Consider the following 19,134-nt stretch of genomic DNA (forward strand, 5'->3'; position numbering starts at 1 on the left):
TCTCCAGCACCACAGCTCAAAGGCATAAATTCTCTTTGTATCATTCCTATCCACTGTCCAACTCTCCAATGCATAAGACGTAATTGTAAAGACTATAGCCTAACACTAATGACAATACCCAAAATGTAATTGCATTTTCCCCACTTCCTCCCTGAAATGTTCGTTTTCATTAATCCTCTTCCGGCTCTTCCTGTTCTCTGGACTTTATCTTTGGGCAAATGCTGCTCTTTTGACCATCTGTGGTTGATTATTCTGAAGAATAAATGTCTATGGGATGTTACTGGTCACTTTAGAGGCCTGTGTATTGTTTGCCTGAAAGTTGAGCCCTGGGGGTGAATTTTGTCACAGTTTGGAAGGATAACAAAGAACTGTGGTCTTGGGAATTCCACTGGTCTCTATCAGTGCAATAAGCCTGACCTTTGAGTCTTGTCCCACCCCAACTCTATCCAGCATCTCCCACTGAGACCCCTTTACAATGGTGAGAGGTAATCGCTGGGCACCATCTAGTTCTGCTGGTCTCAAGGCTGTGACAGTTGAGCTTGGAGTGATCCATTAGTACGTTGGACAGTTTGTTTCAGTGTGCCTTTGTTTGTCTTCCCTCCTCATTGGGAGGGAGAGAGAGAGATAGAGAGCATGCGCGTACAATAGTTGTGCCTTATATGGCTACTCACACAGGCTTTCAATATCCCAGTCACAACTGATCCGGGCCATAGTCTTCACAGTTACTTGCTATGCATCAGAGAGCTGGGCAATGACTAGGGGTAATAGAAGGGGAATTGATGCCTTTGAGCTGTGGTGTTGGAGAGGTGTATTGAATATACCATGGACTGCTAAGAAAACAGGTTTAACCCTGGAGAGGGTTAAACCAGGCAGCTCTTTGGACACTGGAACTTCATCTGACATACTTTTTACATGTTGCAAGGAGGGACCAGTTCTTGGAAAGGGGCATCATGCTGGGGAGAGTGGAGAGACAGCATAAGAGAGGAAGACCCTCGATGAGTTAAATTGACTCAGTGACTAGGGTAATGGCGGTAGGTGAATAAGATTGGCACAGGATCAAGCAGGGTTTAGGACTGGTACATAGGGTCACTGAGTTGCAAGTGACTCGATGGCACAGAACAACTCCCCAAAGTAGGATGCAGAACATTATCTTTGTGAACCGTGTTGCATCAATCAACCTTGATGTCCCCCAAGACCTCAGAACCAGCACCTCATTCTCTAAAGGGTATTTTATTCCAATGAAGATGCTTACCTAGCATTCTCCCTGTGTGCTGTGTTATATGCATACATGTATTTACAGCACATACTAATGTGAATCTAGAAATATTATCCGCCCAGCCTGTGACTGTCGACCATGAGACTTAATATAAGACAAGTCTGTCTTGGACGAGATGCAAGCCGCACACTCCTTCGAGGCAAGGATGATGAAACTTCATCTCACCTGCTTTGTGCCTGTTGTCAAGAAGGGCTCAGGCCTTGGAACGAGGCATCATGGTGGGAAAGGTGGAGGGTCAGAGGAAGAGAGGAAGACCCTCAGTGAGATGGATCGATGCAGTGACCGAAACAGAGGGCTTGTACATGATGGGGATCATGAGATGCTGAAGGCTGGGGCAACACAGGTTCTCATCTGTTGTTCGTAGGGTCACTGAAAGTCACTGTCCACTTCCTTGTTGGTACCTAGAGGCAGCAGCAATGCTGGGTAGCCCAGGTCAGCATGGTGAGCACCAGGTTTCTGGGATAAGAGAAGGAGAAATAAAGGGAGGTAAAGGAATGAAGAGGGAAAACAGAAGAAAAAGAGAGGAGGGAGGGAGGAGAGAAGGGAGAGGCAGAGAATGAGTGGAAGGGGAACGGAGGTTCGAGGAGGGCAAGGGGAATGAAGGAAAAACTGAAGGAGGAAAGGGGGGGAAATGATTTAGGGGCAGTCTTGGGCCCCCCTCACCCAGGGAAGCACCTTTGTTACTGTTGTTGTATGCCATTGAGTCAGAACCGACCCATAGCTGACCCTCCAGTGGGTTTTCAGACACAGTTAATCATTCAGGAGGAGATTGTTCATCCTGCTCCCGTAGAGGGCCTGGTGAATTTGAACTGTGTGCCTTTGGGATTGCAGTGCAGCTTCTTACCACTAGGCCACCAGAGCAGCTGTGTTGTTCTATGCTGTGGAGTTGGGACCAACTCATAGCTGACCTTCTGGCGGGTTTTCCAAGGTAGTAAATTACCAGAGAGGAGATTGGCTGTCCTTCTTATGCAGCTGATGGCCTTGAACCGCTTGCCTTTGGGATTGCAGCACAGCTTCTTGCCACTAGGCCACCAGAGCTCCTAGGGAAACATCGTAGGAGTCTTAAAAACCTGTGCTCCAAGCTGACGTGTCTCTTTCCTCCTCTTATTCAGATGCTCACCCTGATGGAGACGCCGGTCCTTCAGGTACTGACCCTCTGCCCTCCGGAGCCCTAACAAGCAAAGAGAACCTAGAAGCCAGTGTGACCACGGCCCCCTCAAATCCAGCCCAGTCTGGGGAGGAGCTGCCGGACCTGGAGCCAGCAGGGACAGTGCTATCTGCGCATCCGGACACCTGGGCGCCGTCCACACTGCCCCCGGAGCAGCCAGGCACCCAGCATACCTTGACCCCCAGGAGGAAGCCGTTGTCCCCCAAGCAGGTGAACTCCGCCAGGAAGCAGCTGAGGCCGAAGACTACCCCCACCGCAGCCCTCCAGAAGCCGGGGTCCCAGCCATCTCCTGTGGAGCCAGGTGACGCCACCTCCACAGAGAATCCCCACACCCCGGAGGACCCAGACCTGTTCCCCTCCTCAGAAGCTGGCCGGCCTTCTCCCGAGGGGCCCCTCTGGGCGGACCAGGAGGAGGGCGCTGTCCCTACCACGCCTGCCCCCCTGCAGATCTCCCCATTCACCTCACAACCCTACGTGCCCCACACGCTCCCCCAAAAGCCGGAGCCGGGGAGCTCGGGGCCAGAAGAGGCTCATGAGGCTACTTCGGAGGAGGTCAGCCCCATAACCCTGATGGACAGAGGAGGTGACAACGAGCTGACCGGATCAGCGTCTGAGGAGAGCCAGGAGACGACCACGTCCACCATCGTCACCACCACGGTCATCACCACCGAGCAAGCCCCAGGTGGGGGTCTCCTACTCTCACCCCCATACCTCAGCCTCATCTGCCGTCTGTGGGCAGGGCCTCCCTGGGGGTCTGGGACAGGGCTCCTGAAAGGTCCAATCTCTGCCTTCAGCTGCCACCCACATGAGCTCCCCAGCGCTGCCCTTAACAACACCACACGCACTGCCTTCAAGTCCACACTGATGCATGACCACCTGTGTGTGAAAGGGCAGTGATTCCCTGTCTGTCATCCCCATGGAAACAGATTGCCAGGCCTCTCTTCCTCTGTGCCTCCTGGTGGATTCAGACCACCAAGCTTTAGGCTAGTAATCAGACTCCCCACAGACCTTCCAACCCTGATCCAGTTAAAGCTGGAAAAAAGCTGCCTGGTCCGTTCTGACTCACAGGGGTCAAACGAAACTCTGTGGAGAATGGTTCTGCTGTGAAACACGTCCGGTCTTCCGAGACGGGTAAAAGTATTAGCTCCGAGATCTAGGGGCCAGATGTCCAGGTAACTGCAGAAGGACGTCCTTGGTGCCAGCAGGCAGGCCTGAGCTGTTGTCTCAGGCAGTTGACTGGCCTCATCCTGGCATCTCCTGTTGTGGTTGTTGTCAGGTGCCATCAGGTCAAGAATGACTCACAGCCACCTGAACCTTGCTGTATCCGGCGCCAACCTCATCATCGCTGACATGCTTGAGCCCGTTGTTTCCTTCCCTTCGCTGCGTCAATCCCTCTTCTTAAAGGTCCTCCTTTCTTTCTCTGACCTTCCATCTTTCTAAGCAACATGTCTCTTAATACAAGAGCTGACAACATGCTCAAAATAGTAAATGAAATTTCACCATCCTTACCTCGAAGGAGCACCCTCATTGCACTTTCTCCAAAACACATTTATTTGTTCTTTTAGGAATGTTCAGTACTCCAACAGCGCCAAAATTTGGAGGCTTTAATTCTTCTGTCATCCTTGTTCATTGCCCCACTTTCAGAAGCATAGAAAGTAATGGAAAAGATTATAGCTAAGCCAGGTGCACCTTAGTCTTCAAAATGACATCCTTGCTCTTTCACAGTTTGGCACTAGCTTCTGATAGTTGCCGTCACCCTTGGCTCAGAGTTGGATCACTTCGGCCTCTGCCTCTTCCTTTGCATGGCCCTTTTCCTGCGTGCCTGCATCTCTAAGCCCGCTGCCATTGGAGTCCATTCTGATGCGTCCCAACCCTTCACCAGGTTTTCAAGGCTATGAGTTTTTATTAGAGGAGAAAACCCATCTTTCTCCCCTGGAGCCACTAATGGACTTTAACTTCTGCTCGTTCACTTCGCAGCCCAGTTAAAAGGTAATATACCACTGGACTTCCGTCTTCTGATGAACAGGCATGTCCTGTTTGAGCCCGCTCTGTTGTTAATGAATTACATCTATAAATATGCTGTTTCTGAAGAAGGTCCTTCTCACGTGTAGCTAGCTGAAGCTGCTTGTTGGAAAAGGATAACATGCTTGGAAAGGAGGGTCAACAGAGGAGCAGAAGATCCCCAAGGAGATGGATTGACGTCGTGGCTTCAGTTAAGTCTTAGAGGTGGTGCGGTTAACCCAGGATAGGGCAGGCTGGTCACAGGGTTGCTATGAGTCATACTCGAGTTGACTGCACCAAAAAACAATAACAACAACACAGGTACAGGACCTGAGCATGACTTGGGAGCTGGGGAGAGACACAAATCAACCCATCATGCCATCTTTTGATCAAAGACTGAGAGCGTGACCCTGTGAGCTCTGAATTAATAGCCTTGTTTGAAAGATGAATCAACAGAGGCCAGGATGACATGGGTAAAGAGCAGGATGGAAACTTATTTCCTCTTAGAAGTAGAATTTTTAGCAAAGTATTTTTATTGCTTTCTGTGCTTCCTTAGATAGGGCTTTTCCGTGCACCAGGGTCAGTAGACTGATATCAGTGTACAAGGACTTGAGACAAATACAATCATTGGATTGATCATCACAGATGAGCTCTACTTTTGAGCCCTGACTCTCAGCCTGTTTGCTGTGTGTGTGTGTGGTCCCATCACTGCCCCTCTCTGAGCTTTAGTTGTTGTTAGGTGCTGTCTGGTTGATCCTGACCCACAGAGACAGCGTTGAGCAACCTCAAAGTATTCTCTGCCTTTATTTTTGCAGAAGCAAGGGGCCAGGTCTTTAGCTTACAAAGACTCTGGGTGGATTTGAACTGCCAGCCTTTCAGTTAGCAACCAGACATCACAGAATGTGCCCCAGGTCCCTTTGAGCTTTTGTTTAGACATCCCTGATAACTTCGTCTGGGGGTGAGTGGGGGCTCATCCCCCTTGACGGTCACCGTGACACCTCCAAGCATGTATGTAGGAAGTGGTCATTTGTGTCAGCAACTGGCTTGTGTTGCCTCCAGAGGGCAGGAGGGGGTACAGCAGTGGGAGGGGACAAGGGAGCACAGGGGCCTGGAGTCCAGCCCCTGACCTCTAGGTGCTGACCGGGAGCTGTGCTTAATCTCCTAACGAAAGTGCCTCCCCCAGCTCTCTGCAGTGTGAGCTTCTCGGACCCCGAGGGTTACATCGACTCCAGCGACTACCCGCTGCTACCCTTGAACAACTTCCTGGAGTGCACGTACAACGTGACCGTCTACACGGGTTACGGGGTGGAGCTCCAGGTAACCCCCACACGCAGTCCCGGAACCTCTGTCCAAGTCAGGCTGCCTGTTCCGTCCTAACGCTCACTCACACGCTCTCTCCTGCTCTCTGCCTGGAATAGCGTGGAGCACAAGGAAGGGGTGTGCTGATGAGGGGTGAGACGTGACACCCAAAAGATCGTCCCCAGAGACTCTGCCTGTCAGCCTGTGTGTGTATACAGACACCGCACATCCGTAGACATTACAAACACAGACAGAGGTATAAACAGGCACACACATTCCAACTCACAGAGGTACACAGTGCATACAAACAGATACATGTATACAGACACACCCAGGCGTATAGACACACACACACACACACACACACACACACACACTCCGAGATACGTGCACATACACACAGGTAGACACATGGGCCCCCAGGTGCACGCACACAGAAGCACTGCACACACGTTCATAGATGCATGCAGAAACATCTGTAGACACATGTGTAGACATGCATAGATACCCAGACAGGCAGGTAAACAGGCACACAGAGCCACACACAGTCCCACACAGATACACACAGTTACAGACCCACAGGAATGCACAGTCACAGATGCACACATGTGTACACACACCTAGGAGCACAGGTGTGTATTCACAGAGCCACAGGCACACACACTCACAAAGACACAAGCATCCAGACATACAAGTGCACACACACTCAGGGATACCACACCCCCTCAGTTTTACTTGTCGCCCGTGAACTTGAAAATAGCACCCACGTGTCTTTGAGCTGAGAGGCCGTGGCTCCAGAATCAGACGTCAGGTTTTAAGTCCTTGACCTTCCTGGTAAAAAGCTGCTTGAACTTGAGGCACGGGGCTTCTTCACCTGTCTGAGCTCGCTCTCCTCGTAAACGGGATGGGATAATAATGTGTCTGCTTTAGTCTTGGGGGGAGCGATGATAACCAGGCAGGCAAAGGATTTGTCCAGAGGCAGAGGGGGCCTCTCCCAAAGCGGAGCAAGGGAGACAGAGCCAGAGGTACACGTCCCTCCATGGTGGTCAGCTGGTCACCCTGGTTCCCCCCCTTATCCGACCCCTTTATTTTTTTTTTCATTTTTTAAAAATTTTTATTTTTTATAATGCTGAATAGAGTTTCCATCTTAGTTTAAAAGTTGGTTTACATTTTTCAAAATGTTTTGAATATACTTTTTGTAGTCTGTTTGCTATTATCATAATTTTATATTATCAAAGATACAGATTCTACAGAATTATGTTCTTAGCAGACTGGAAAGCCAATTTCCTCTGTAAATTTTTGTGCACATTGCAGTAGAAAGTGTATATCTCCGACCCCCTTGTTTTTAGAAATTTTTTCACCTCTGAACCAAGGAAACATACCTAGGGGGTGTGGGAAGTCATTCTACTTACTGTCGAAAAGTAGGGAAGTGAGGGGGAAGTGGATGGTGCCCCTCTGAGCCCCTCTGGCCAAGGCCTGGAGGTGAGATTCTGCCCCTTTTCTGATGGGCCAGGAGAAGCAGTGGAAGCGTTTGAGGTCAAGCCGTGTGACCTTCTAGGGCCCAGACTTGAGGATGAATACTGGAAGGTGCTGGAAGGACAAAGCTCAGCCCCTCTGCAGCCCAGAGTTCAACGCAGGGTGGCACCTTGTTGTTGTAATGTGCCGTAGAGTCCGGTACAGCTCAGGTGCTTGAAGAGCGCTCCTGGGCTTGGGATAAGCCAGGAGGAGCCTGGAGTGTATCTGATTCCACAGCTTCCTGAACCAGTAACACATCCCCGCTGGGGCCCAGCCCGGGCGCCCACAGGTCACAGGCCCCTGTAAGCCCTCTGCCCCAGCTCGGTCTCATTGTGTTCCTTCCTAGCCCTGAGAGAGTCAAGTGCCCACATGCAAACAGAGCTGCACTGGGGCAAATAGGTCCCAATTCCCGGCTGGTGGGTTGATATCACCCAGCAACGTCTGGGCTGGTGGGAGCGAGGGACGGGTGCCATGCAGCATTGTCGGGCCAGTCTGAGGGCACAATGTCTGGGCCAGTTGAAGGGTGTCCCACGGCAGCACCTAGGCCACTTGGGGAGATGCCTTGGCGGTGATGGGGCTCCTTTGGGGATGCCTCACCATAGCACCTGAGCTGATGGGGATGTCACATTAACAGCCGCAGGGCCTGGGGGTCCTATCTCTAACATGACTCCGTCTGCCCGTCTTTGTGCCCAGGTGAAGAGCGTCAATCTGTCTGAGGGGGAGCTGCTGTCCATCAGGGGGGTGGATGGCCCCTCCCTGACCGTCCTTGCCAACCACACGCTCCTGGTGGAGGGCCAGGTGATCCGCAGCCCCACCAACACCATCTCCATCTACTTCCGGACCTTCCAGGAGGACGGCCTTGGCACCTTCCAGCTGCACTACCAGGGTAGGCGCTCCTTGGGAAGCAACATGTGCCTCGGTTTCCCCCCGGGAGCCAGGGGTTCCCAAACTCTCCATCCCATGGACTCATCTGCTCAAAAAACCCCACAGGCCCTTTGATGAAATAATGTTTTTGAAAGCGTGAAATACCAGTACGTACAATTAAAAGGAGAGGCGTTTGTATTTGATTACAGTTGTCAAAATACAGTTTTAATCTTTGATGCAGTCATCTATCTGCCCCTTCGCTAACACATTAAATAATAATATTGAGTGGGGACTCTCTGTGAGTTACTGTCATCTCCGAGTGCCAAGAAGCACAAAGAATCCGTCATAAGAATGTTACCATTCTGTTAGGATCAGAAGACGTCTGCGATTTCTTCTGACGGCAAAGTCAGGGCTGCTCCTTCCAAGGGCCTCGTGATTTGCTTTCACCCCCAGGACTGAAGGGGTCGCTGCAGTTCTGTGAGAAGTTGGGGGAAATAGGCCAACTGTTCACGTTGCCCATAGAGTCTAGCTCAGCTCGAGGCGTGCCTAATATGAATACACACGTTCTAAACCCTGCCCCATCCTGAGCCATCCTCGTTGTTGAAGTCTTCCTCTTTCATTTACCCCGTGAGTATTGAACATGGAACCCCTGAGCTTCCACCAGCTCTCTTCCATCCTCTGAAATCTCTCTCCCCCCTCCCTCTCTCCCCCTCTCCCTCTCTCTGTCTCACTCTCCCCCTCTCCCCCTCTCCCTCTCTCCCTCTACCTCTCTCTCTCTGTCTCTCTCTTCCCCCCCTTTCTCTCTCTCCCTCTCACTCTCTCTCCTTCTCTCTCCCCCCCTCCCTCCTTCCTTCCATCCCTCCTTCTCTCTCCCCTTTCTCTATCTCTCTGCTTGCTCACTTTCTCCAAGTCCACTCCCTTATGATTTCTGCTCTCTCCTTTTCCTGCCTTTCTTTATTGCCTCTTTTCTTGTATCCCTCTTCTCTTCATCCACCCTCCATCTGTTCTTCCTTCTTTTTCTTCCCATCTAATTCTCTGCCTCCCTCCTTTCTTTCCCCCTCTCCTCCATCCTCCCATTCTCCACTTCCTGAGATGTTCCCAGTTTCTCAGGTATCATTTCCCTCCCCAGGGGCTTCCATCGGGTCCTTGCTTCTACCAGAATAGCTGAACGGAAATCATCCAGTGTCATTAACATCTGGAGATGAGAGGCTTCCCCTGGCCAGACTATTTTGGGGGGGGGGGGAATCTTTTTATTTGCATGAAAGTTTACAGACCACACTGAAGTTTTTAAATATACATTCATTCATAGACATTTTATTGTATAACACTAATTGCCTTTGATTAATATAATTAATCAGTTATAATGTATAATCAACCCCTGGGGAGCTCTGATGGCCGAATGGGGAGGGAGTTGCATTGCCATCCCAAAGGCAGGCAGTTCAAATCTACCAGCTACTCTGAGGGAGAAAGATGGGCAGTCTCCTCCCGTGCAATTTACAGCTTCTAAATACCAACTGGAGGGTCAACGATGAGTCTGTCCTGACTTGACATCATTAGTTAGTTAGTTAGTTAGTTTCCTTGTATATAGCTTTTCTCTTCAACAACTTAGCTACTTAATAATTTTTACTTTCTTCTTTCTCCTTTCCAATCCCTGTTTTGCCTCCAGAAATAATTCTGTGTGTAAACCTTTCCTTAGCTTCTTTTTTTTTTCACTAGTTTGTTCACAAAATTCTAATACAAATTGGAACAAATTCTTTCAATTTCCCTCAACCCCCCCATCAAATTGTACAACCCAATGATTAATCCCCTCTTCCCCCTGTACCTCCACATCCCTCTGCTTCCAGCCTCTCCCACCCCTCCTGGATCCTTATACTCCTTCTATAATAATGGCCTTATACAATATTTATCCGTGTGAGATTGAGTTAGTTCACTCAGCATAATGCTCTCCAGTCCCTCCCAAGTTAGGTAATAATTTACAAAGTTATTGCTCCTGCGTGCTGTATAGTATTCCATTGTGTGAATACACCATAATGGTCTTGCTATGATTGGTTTATTCCACTCAGCATAATTTGTTGTAGATTCATCCATGTCATACACTATTTCACAAGTTCTTGATCTTTTTTTGTAATTTCTTAATCATTTTTGTGTGAATATACTATAGGGTATTTTTGTCATTTTTTTTACTTGATAGACATTTGGATAAAAACAACTCATTTTTAGCATTTCTTTATGAAGCAGATAGATAGGAGAGTGCCCATCTCATCAAAGCCTCTTTAATATTTGTCATCTTTGTTCATTGAGAATGAAAAAACAAACAATCAAGAATGTTGAGCCATAGGGTTCATTCCTAACAGTTGCCCTGGGAATGCTGATACTTCCTGTTGTGGGACCTTGTAGGTGGTGCAGTAGGTTCATAAACTCATTTATCCATTGAATGAATGGTTAGCCCTTCAGATGCACACAGAGGAGCCTAGGAAGAAAGGCTTGGCAATCCACTTCTGAAAAACCAGCCCTTGAAAACCCTGTGGAGCATAGTTCTTCAACTCTGACACACAGGGAGATGTCGTAAGGCAGAGACCACGCCGTGGCAAATGTTACTCACGATTTGATGTTGCAGGGGAGGTCGGATGATAAGCTAGGGCTACTGCTAAGATGGATTGAAGAGCTGCTTCTGAAAAATGGAGCAGCACAGAAATCCACATGCACCCTTTCCTCACCTTTATACAAGACATCCATTTAAGGACACTTTCTCAGTGTTACCTCTAATCAAGTGGAGTTCATGGCCATTTTTAAAGGTTACAGAGTGTCGGGGATTGATTTTTCCCTGTCCCTAAAAATATCTTTTTTTTTTTTGGAACATGACTTTGAGGGGCTTGACAGTTATGTAATGATATTGTTCAAGCTCTTATAAGATTATGTCATAATGATATGATTTAGCTGATATAGTCAACTAATCAATGGAGAGAGGATTAGGGGGGCATGTGGCATCCTTACACAGCCCAATGTTAAGAGGTGTTTCCCCAACATGTAGCGTGCATGAAGTGGAAAGAGAGAAAAGCAAGCGCAGAGAGAGGTAACTCAATATACAACCAAGAAAGAAGAACTGAGAGAAAATCAAGTTCTTTCAACCCAGGGTCCCTGTGCTGAGAACCTCTTAGACTCAAAAGATGATTCATGCCAAGACAGTGCAAGTCTCCAAGAAATTGAGCCCCCAGATGAAAGGAGACAAGGACCTTCCTCCAGAACCAGCAAGGAGAGAAAGCCTTCCCTACATCCAGCACTCAATTTGGACTTCTGTCCACCTGAACTGTACATAGAGGAGCTCTGGTGGCCTACTGGCAAGAAATGATGCTGCCATTCCAAAGACAGGCTGTTGGAATCCACCAGTTGCTCAGAGGAAGAAAGGTGGGCAATGCTAATAATTGTTTATAGTCTCTGAAAACCTGCTCGATGGTCAGCTATGAGTCGGTTCCAACTTAATGGCAACAAGGCTGTTTGTTTGTTTTATGTAGGCTGTGTTTTCCAAACTAGAAAACAACATGTAACAAGAGACACAACAAACTATGTGCTAGTAATTTATATTGATTACATGAGTTGTTTCATAAAATTGCATGTGGTAATGAGTTGAAAAACATTTCAAAAAAGAAACAACAGATTTTTCTCTGTGTGTGTGGTGTGTGTGTGTGTGTGTGTACAGTTAAACTGAATCTGACTGGTACAGGAGGAGATTGCCCCTCCTTCTCCAGCAGAACATCTGGTGGATTCGAACCACGCACCTCTGGGAATGCAGTGCAGCTTCTTGCCACTAGGCCACCAGAGCTCTCTGAAATAATTAACTTTGAAAGAATACATTTCATTTTGTGAAAGCTATCCCCTTGTGGCATTTTCTGTTTAAAAGGCAATAAGAAACAGAGTTGGTTTCTAAGTGATAGAGCAAGGAGACTAACTCATATCGTTCTCCTTCCAAAGTCCAAGCCCACAACTTGTCCCCGGATATTTGTTCTCGCTTTGACAGCCTCTGGCATTACTGGAAGAGGTCATTATTTTAACTGATCAAAGTTGTGTTTGTAGCAGATGTGTACACAGGTGGGTCATACCTGGGGACAGACCGTTCTCTGCCCCCTTGAAGAGAGCTTCAAACAAGATGTGTACATCGAAACCAAACCCCTCATTGGTGAGTCCATTCCAGTTCATAGCAAACCTCTGTGTGACAGATTAGAACTGCTCCATATCGGTTTTCATGACTGTAATCTTTACAGAAGCACATCGTCCATCAAGCCTTTCTTCCGAAGTACCACTGAGTGGATTCAAACTGTCAATCTTTAGGCTAGAACTGAAGGCAAAAACTCTTTGTTACCACTCCTTTAAACATGGTACAGAAGTCTCATTTTTCACCCTCAAATCAGAAACCCCTGGTTAAGCCCAAAGAGAGAATTTGATAGCCTAAAGAAAAGTGCTGATGAGAGCTTTCAGTACCATCTGATCGGTGAAAGGCCCAAAAATACCTTGTGCCATTCCAGCTTCCTCCTGGAGCCTCAGCTCTGCTCTTGGGTACAGATCATCTCCAGAATGTCGGTCACATTCTTGGTTCCCCACAGAGAGATGACTGAGCCTGCTTTGCTCTCTTCCAGCCTTCATGCTGAGTTGCAACTTCCCCCGCCGGCCCGACTTTGGGGATGTCACTGTGATGGACTTGCACTCAGGTGGGGTGGCCCACTTCCACTGCCACCTGGGCTATGAGCTCCAGGGTGCTAAGACGCTGACATGCATCAACGCCTCCAAGCCCCACTGGAGCAACCCGGAACCCATCTGCTCAGGTATGTGCGAGTTCCACCCGATGGGCAAACTGAGGGGCGCCAAACACTAGAGGCTGTCAAGATAGACTGTGTCCTGGGGAAAGGATTCCTCCACTGTGTGAGTGACAGCCATCATTCTCAGTTTTTTTTCTTTTTATTGCAATACAAATATGCATAACATGAAACTTTTCCATTTGTTGTTGTTGTTGTTTTTGTTAGCTGCCGTCTAATTGAGGATGACTCAGAGACTGTATGAACAACAGATCTGAACCCTGTCCTATCCCATGCCAACCTCAGAATCTCTGACACACTCAAGCCCATTTGCCACAGTAAGTGCTGTGTCAGTCCACCTGGTTGAGGGTCCTCCTCTCTTTCACTCCCTCTCCACCTTCCTATCCAAACATGATGTCCCTGTCTAAGGAATAGCCTCTCCTAGCAACATGCCCTAAGTATGTGAGATGAACCTTCATCGTCACTGCCTCCCAGGAACACTCTGGCTGCACCGTCTCCAAGACATAGGTGTTTGTTCTTTTAGCAGTCCATGGGACCTTCAGCGCTCTTCTCCAACCCCAGCAACTCAAAATCATCACTTATTCTGTCATCCTTATTCATTGTTCAGCTCTCTGATGCATAGCCAGTGACTAAAAAGACCATCACCTGAATCAGGCATACTTTAGTCCTCAAACTGACGTCATTACCCCTCAGTAATTTGGCTAATACTCCTCTGTGATTTCTCCATTAATGGCATTTAATCCAACCACAGCATTGTACAGTCACCATCCCTATCTTGTTCTAGAACATTCTCATCACCCCAAAAGAAGACTCTCGCGTCCATGAAGCAGCCATGTGTCCTTTCTCCCACCCTCCTAGCCCCTGCCAGCCATGAACATGCCTTCTGCCTGTGTATTTGCTTCTTCTGAATATTCAGTATGCATAGAATCGTAGAATGTGGCTTTTTGTGTCTGTAGCTCTTCATTCGGTATAATGTTCTCAAGCTTTATCTCTCTTGAAGTCTGTATCGGACCTTTATTTCTTCTGTGGTTGAGTGGAAAAGGAGCTGCGCTGCAATCTCAAAGGCAGGCAGTTCAAGGTCACCAGCTGCTCCGTGGGAGAAGGATGGGTCGTCTCCTCCCATGCAATTAACTGCCTCAGAAAACCCTCTGGAAGGTCAGCAGTGGGGTGGTTCTGACTCTCCAGTACGCAACAACAACAGCAAAGCCCTAGTTGTGTGGTCCAGGGAGACACTCACTACTAGCCGAAAAGCCATGGCTCTGTGGTATTTCACATCCACCAGCAACTCCGCGAGTGTCCTCTCCAGTAATTTTTCTGCCTCCAGAATCCTTCTAGAAGGTCATCCATAAATTGGTTTCAGCTCCGCAGCAGTGACTAAACAGCCATTGTGTGACTGTACAACCTTTTATTGCTCCATTCATCAGTTGATGGGCATTTGCGCTTGTTTTCGCCTTTTGATTATCGAGAAATTGGCGCCGCTATGGAAATTTGTGCACAAGTTTTTATTCGAACATCTGTTTTCAGTTATTTTTGGTATATGCCTAGGAGTGGAATTGTTGGGTCCTAGAGTAACTCGCCTGCTGTAAAAGACACTTTATAAAGTGTTCAAAGGCAAAGACGTGGATCTGAGTACAAGGGCATGCCTGACTCAAGCCACAGTACTTTCAGTGGCTTCCTGTGTGTGTGAAATCTGGACAAGGAATAAGAAAACCTAACGCAGAATTGGTAGCTTTGAATTACAGTGCTAGCAAAGGATACTGAGCATACCCTGGACTGCCAGAAGGACAAGGAAATACGTCTTGGGGGAAATAAAGCCAGAATTACTCTTTAAAATCAAAGACGTCAAGACTTCATCTCAGGTACTTTGGACATGCTATGAAGAGGGGCTAGTCCCTGGAGAAAAGAGGGTAAAGGAAAGATCTGCAGTGAAATGGATTGGCACGGTGACTGCAACAATGGGCTCAAACAGCAGCAATTAAAATGATGACACACGAGGAGGCAGTCTTTATTTCTGTTGTGCAGAGAGTTGCCATGAGTCAGAATTGACTCAGTCGCACTTAACAATATGGCAAATTATTGAGGAATTACCAAACTGTTTTCTGTAGTAGTTGCATCATTATACAGGCCTCCAGCATTGTAACAGGATAGTAGTGCTTCCATATCTTCCTCAACACTTAATTTCTGTTTTTAACCATAGAAGTGATATCTCCTTGGGTTAATGCTTAGTGACTGCTGGTGCTAAGCATCTTTGTATGTCTTTGTTTGCCATCTGTATATCATCTTCAAAGAAATACCTATTCAAGTCCTCTGTCCATTTTTTAATTGCATTGTCTTCATGTTGAGTTGTGAGTGCTCTTTACATATTAAGGATACTAAGCCCTTACAGTTTTAGTTTGCTTGGCTCCACAATCAACATTCTTGGCACCAGCAGCCAGGAAATTAAAAGATGCATTGCAATAGGAAAGTCTGCTGTTAGGGAGCTCTCCAAAGTACTGAAGAACAGTGGTGTCTCTCTGGAGACTAAAGTGTGCCTGATACAGGCCATGGTCTTTGCAGTCACTTGTTATGCGTCAGAGAGTTGGACAATGACTAAGGAGGATAGAAGGAGAATTGATGCCTTTGAGCTTTGGTGTTGGAGAAGAGTATTGAGGGTACCATGGACTGCTAGGAAAACAAACAGATTCATCCTGGAAAGGGTTAAACTGGGTGGCTTCTTGGAGGCAAGGATTCTGAGGCTTCATCTGGCATACTTTGATCATGTTGTAAGGAGGGACAGGTCCTTGGAGAGGGACATCATGCTTGGGAGGTTGGAGGGCAGGCGCAGGAGGGGAAGGCCCTCTATGAGGTGGATTGATTCAGTGACTGGGGTAATCAGGATGAGTGTGTCAGAGACAATGAGATTGGCAGAGGACAGAACAGAGTTTAGGGCTGTTGTACATAGGGTCGCTATGAGTCGCAAGTGACTCAACAGCACGTAACAACAACAAGCCCTTATTTTCTCCTGTTTTGTGTTCTATTTTAGTTTTCTTTCTGTCTTATTCTTTGGGATTTTGGGGAGGTGGATGTTTTCTTTTTTATAGTACTCTTTTAGGCATAAAGGTTTTTCCTTTTTGTTAAGCACAATTTGCTTTTTTATTGTTGTTGTTGTTGCTTGTGCTTTGGGTGAAACTGCTATCATATTTAACTCAATATGTGCTAAGCACCATGCTGTTGCTGCTTTTGTTGATGTTGTTGTTGTTGTTGTTGTTGTTGTTGTTGTGTACCATCGTAACTAACCCTCTGGTGGGTTTTCAGAGGCAGTTAATTGCATGGGAGGAGATTGTATAGAGATCGTTTATGTCCATTTTACAGAGGAATAAACTGAGATGGAGTCAGTTGCCCATGGTCACCAGATAAGAATTGTTGGTGGCAGCCTGCTAACTAAATCAGAATCCTTCTAGAAAAGAAAAGTGAATTCCTACTATATGCCCAGTTGTGATATCAAACTTCATTTATGAAGAAGAGGAATCCAATATGCAAATGAGAACTGATGATGAACCCTGAGATTTACTTGTTGGACTACATTTCCCCAAGGCTTTTCAGAGTTTACTTTTATTTTTCCCTCTGGTACCATGTAGTTGTTTGTTGTTGTTAAGTGCCATCGAGTCACTTGGGCCTCATAGCGACCCTATGTACAACAGCCCTAAATCCTGCTCTGTCCTGTGCCAGTCGCACTGCCTCTGACACACCCATCCTGATTACCCCAGTCGCTGAATCAGTCCACCTCATAGAGGGTCATCTGGTACCATAGAAGAAAAAAAATCTCATAGTTCAATTGGTCTCCATGTTTTCATCATGTTAATTTTTATCTGTGTGTGAAATCAGAGAGGAATTAAGCCTCATTTTGTGGTAAGAAAGATAGATGGAAAGTCATGGCCGGCAAATTGAAACCAAACAGAGCTGTCAGTCCGCTTAATAAAGCAAAAACAAGAGCAGAGAAGCACCAAACGAGTGGCCGCTTGGGAGGACAGATGGCCGGTGCCCCCAGCCAGGCAAGAGTCCCCCTTTTCCTCAGTTCTTGAGCCACAGGGTGATAATACCCACTGCATTTAAGGCATTTTGACAGTGCCACATCCTGTGCCAGGCCTTCTGCATGCACCACCCCACTGATTTCTCACCACAGTCCTATAAGGAAAGTAGAATTAGAATCACTATTGTACAGTGAGTGTATTTAAGACTATCCAGAGGGTATACAGTTAAAAGTCAGAGAAAATGAAGGGAACCCTCAATGACATCAGTGGACACAAGCAGAGTCATCTCCATGACAACTAACAACAATACAACTTGAGGTTCAGGGAACTTAACATAAGTTTACCTAAAACGATAGATGGCACAGGTAAGATGTGGACCTAGGTCTGGTTCATTTGGAAGAACAATCTCGACTAGAAGAAAGAAGAAAGAAAAGGAATGCGAGAGGAAGAAAAAAAATTAAAGCAAGAGGAGGAAAAAAGATATTTTCAAAAAGAAAAGAAGAGTAGTCTGGAGAGAGAGGAGAGAACTGGTTCTCTGTCCGTGGTCTTGAACGCAGTGTAGTCTTCGTGGGCATTCAGTTTGCTGTGTGTCATAGCAGAAAAGTCCAGAAAGAAATGAGCCTGGTTTCCCACTCTCCTCTCCTGCTGCACTTTCTCCTCAATTAATGTAGTCATTCAGCACAAGTTTGATGAGTACCTGGCACAAGCCATACATTATTACCCTAACTCCAGGGGAGCAAAAAGGGAAGAAAATCAAGTGTTTTTACTCAGCAAACATTCATAAAGCCCTTGCTGTTTTCCCTGTGCAACCAGGGTGCTCTGTAGAGACAAGGATGCTGAAACTTCTCACATATTTTAGGCATGTTGTCAAGAAGATTCTTGTTTATGAGAAAAGACTTCATGCTGGCAAAGGCCAGAGAAACAAAGGACTCACCTTAACCAGATGGATAGAAACATTGGCTGTAACAAGTTTGAGCAAGGCGCTCTGGTAGCCTAGTGGCAAGAATCTGCACTGCAATCCCAGAGGCTTGTGGTTCGAATCCACCAGATGCTGTGCTGGGGAAGGAGGGACAATCTCCTCCTGTACCTGTCGGATCTGATTTGATGGTACACACCACACACACACACACACACACACACACACACACACACACACACACACAAATAATAAAAGAAAGTAAAATAAAATAAAAAGAACCTCCTGGAAGGTTAAAAACAAAACCTGGAGGTGGGGGAGGGGAACCAACAAAACAATAGGTTTGCACTTAGCAGAGATTGTGATGGCACAGGACAGGGCAAGGTTCAGATGGATTGTTCGAAGGGTAGCTATGAGTCACAGGGGACTCAACGGCACCAAACAGCATAAGTACTGAGTGTTATGTATTGAACTCAGTTCCCCCAAAAAGATGTATTCTAATTCCTCATCTCTGCTCTGGTGGCCTAATGGTAAGAAGCTGTGGTGCAATCTCAAAGGCACACACTTTGAATCTACCCAGATAAAGGGTGGTCAGACAACAAAAGCCACGGAGGAGGTGATTCGGTGGTAGAACTCTTCCACTGCTGTCCAGTTGAATTCTGACTTGTGGGACAGAGTAGAATTGCACCAAAGCCTTTATGGACACTTGGAGGCGCTCGTGCGTTCAAACTCCTGGCCCTTTGCTTGGCAAGCAAGTGCTTAGTTCCACCAGGGCTCCCTTCGTGATGAACCCTCAGGGGTTCAGTTCCCACTCAAGGCACTTCATGCTCAACTACTCTCCATCTGCCAATGGAGGCTGTGTGACCACGTTTCAGTGGAGCTTCCAGGTTAAGACTGGAGGGGAAAAAAATATGATTACCTGTTTCCCAAAATCAGCCAAGGAAACCTGTATGGATTACCGTTTTCCAAACCACAGTTGATCATAGAGGAAGGTGTAGGACCAGGCAGAGTTTTATTCCATTGGGCATAGAGTCTCCATGAATCAGAGGAGGGTTCACAGCAAGGGCTAGAGGCAGGATGTGGGGAGGATATAACACTTTCTCTCTCTCTCCTCTCTCTTTCTCTTTCTTTCTCTCTTTCTCCTCCTCCTCTTCTTCTTCTCCTCCTCCTCCCCCTCCTCCCTCTCCTCTCTCTCCTCTCTCTCCTCTCTCTCCTCTCTCCTCTCTCCCCTCTCTCCTCTCTCTCATCTCTCCTGTCTCCTCTCTCCCCTCTCCTCT

General features: G+C 47.3%; 1 protein-coding gene across 1 annotated transcript in view; it reads left to right on the plus strand.

The window, feature by feature from the left end:
• The window catches only part of SEZ6L (seizure related 6 homolog (mouse)-like), a 93,688-nt gene that overhangs the window by 4,030 nt on the left and 70,524 nt on the right, over positions 1-19,134 (plus strand). Inside the window, exons 2-5 of the mRNA XM_006890515.1 lie at positions 2,389-3,126; positions 5,629-5,762; positions 7,953-8,145; positions 12,755-12,944. Coding sequence (XP_006890577.1) covers positions 2,389-3,126; positions 5,629-5,762; positions 7,953-8,145; positions 12,755-12,944 — 1,255 coding nt within the window. The remainder of the gene's footprint in view (positions 1-2,388; positions 3,127-5,628; positions 5,763-7,952; positions 8,146-12,754; positions 12,945-19,134) is intronic.

The sequence above is a fragment of the Elephantulus edwardii genome, unplaced genomic scaffold (genome assembly GCF_000299155.1).
Source record: "Elephantulus edwardii isolate Elephantulus edwardi_28Jun2011 unplaced genomic scaffold, EleEdw1.0 scaffold00089, whole genome shotgun sequence".
Taxonomy (NCBI): Eukaryota; Metazoa; Chordata; class Mammalia; order Macroscelidea; family Macroscelididae; genus Elephantulus; species Elephantulus edwardii.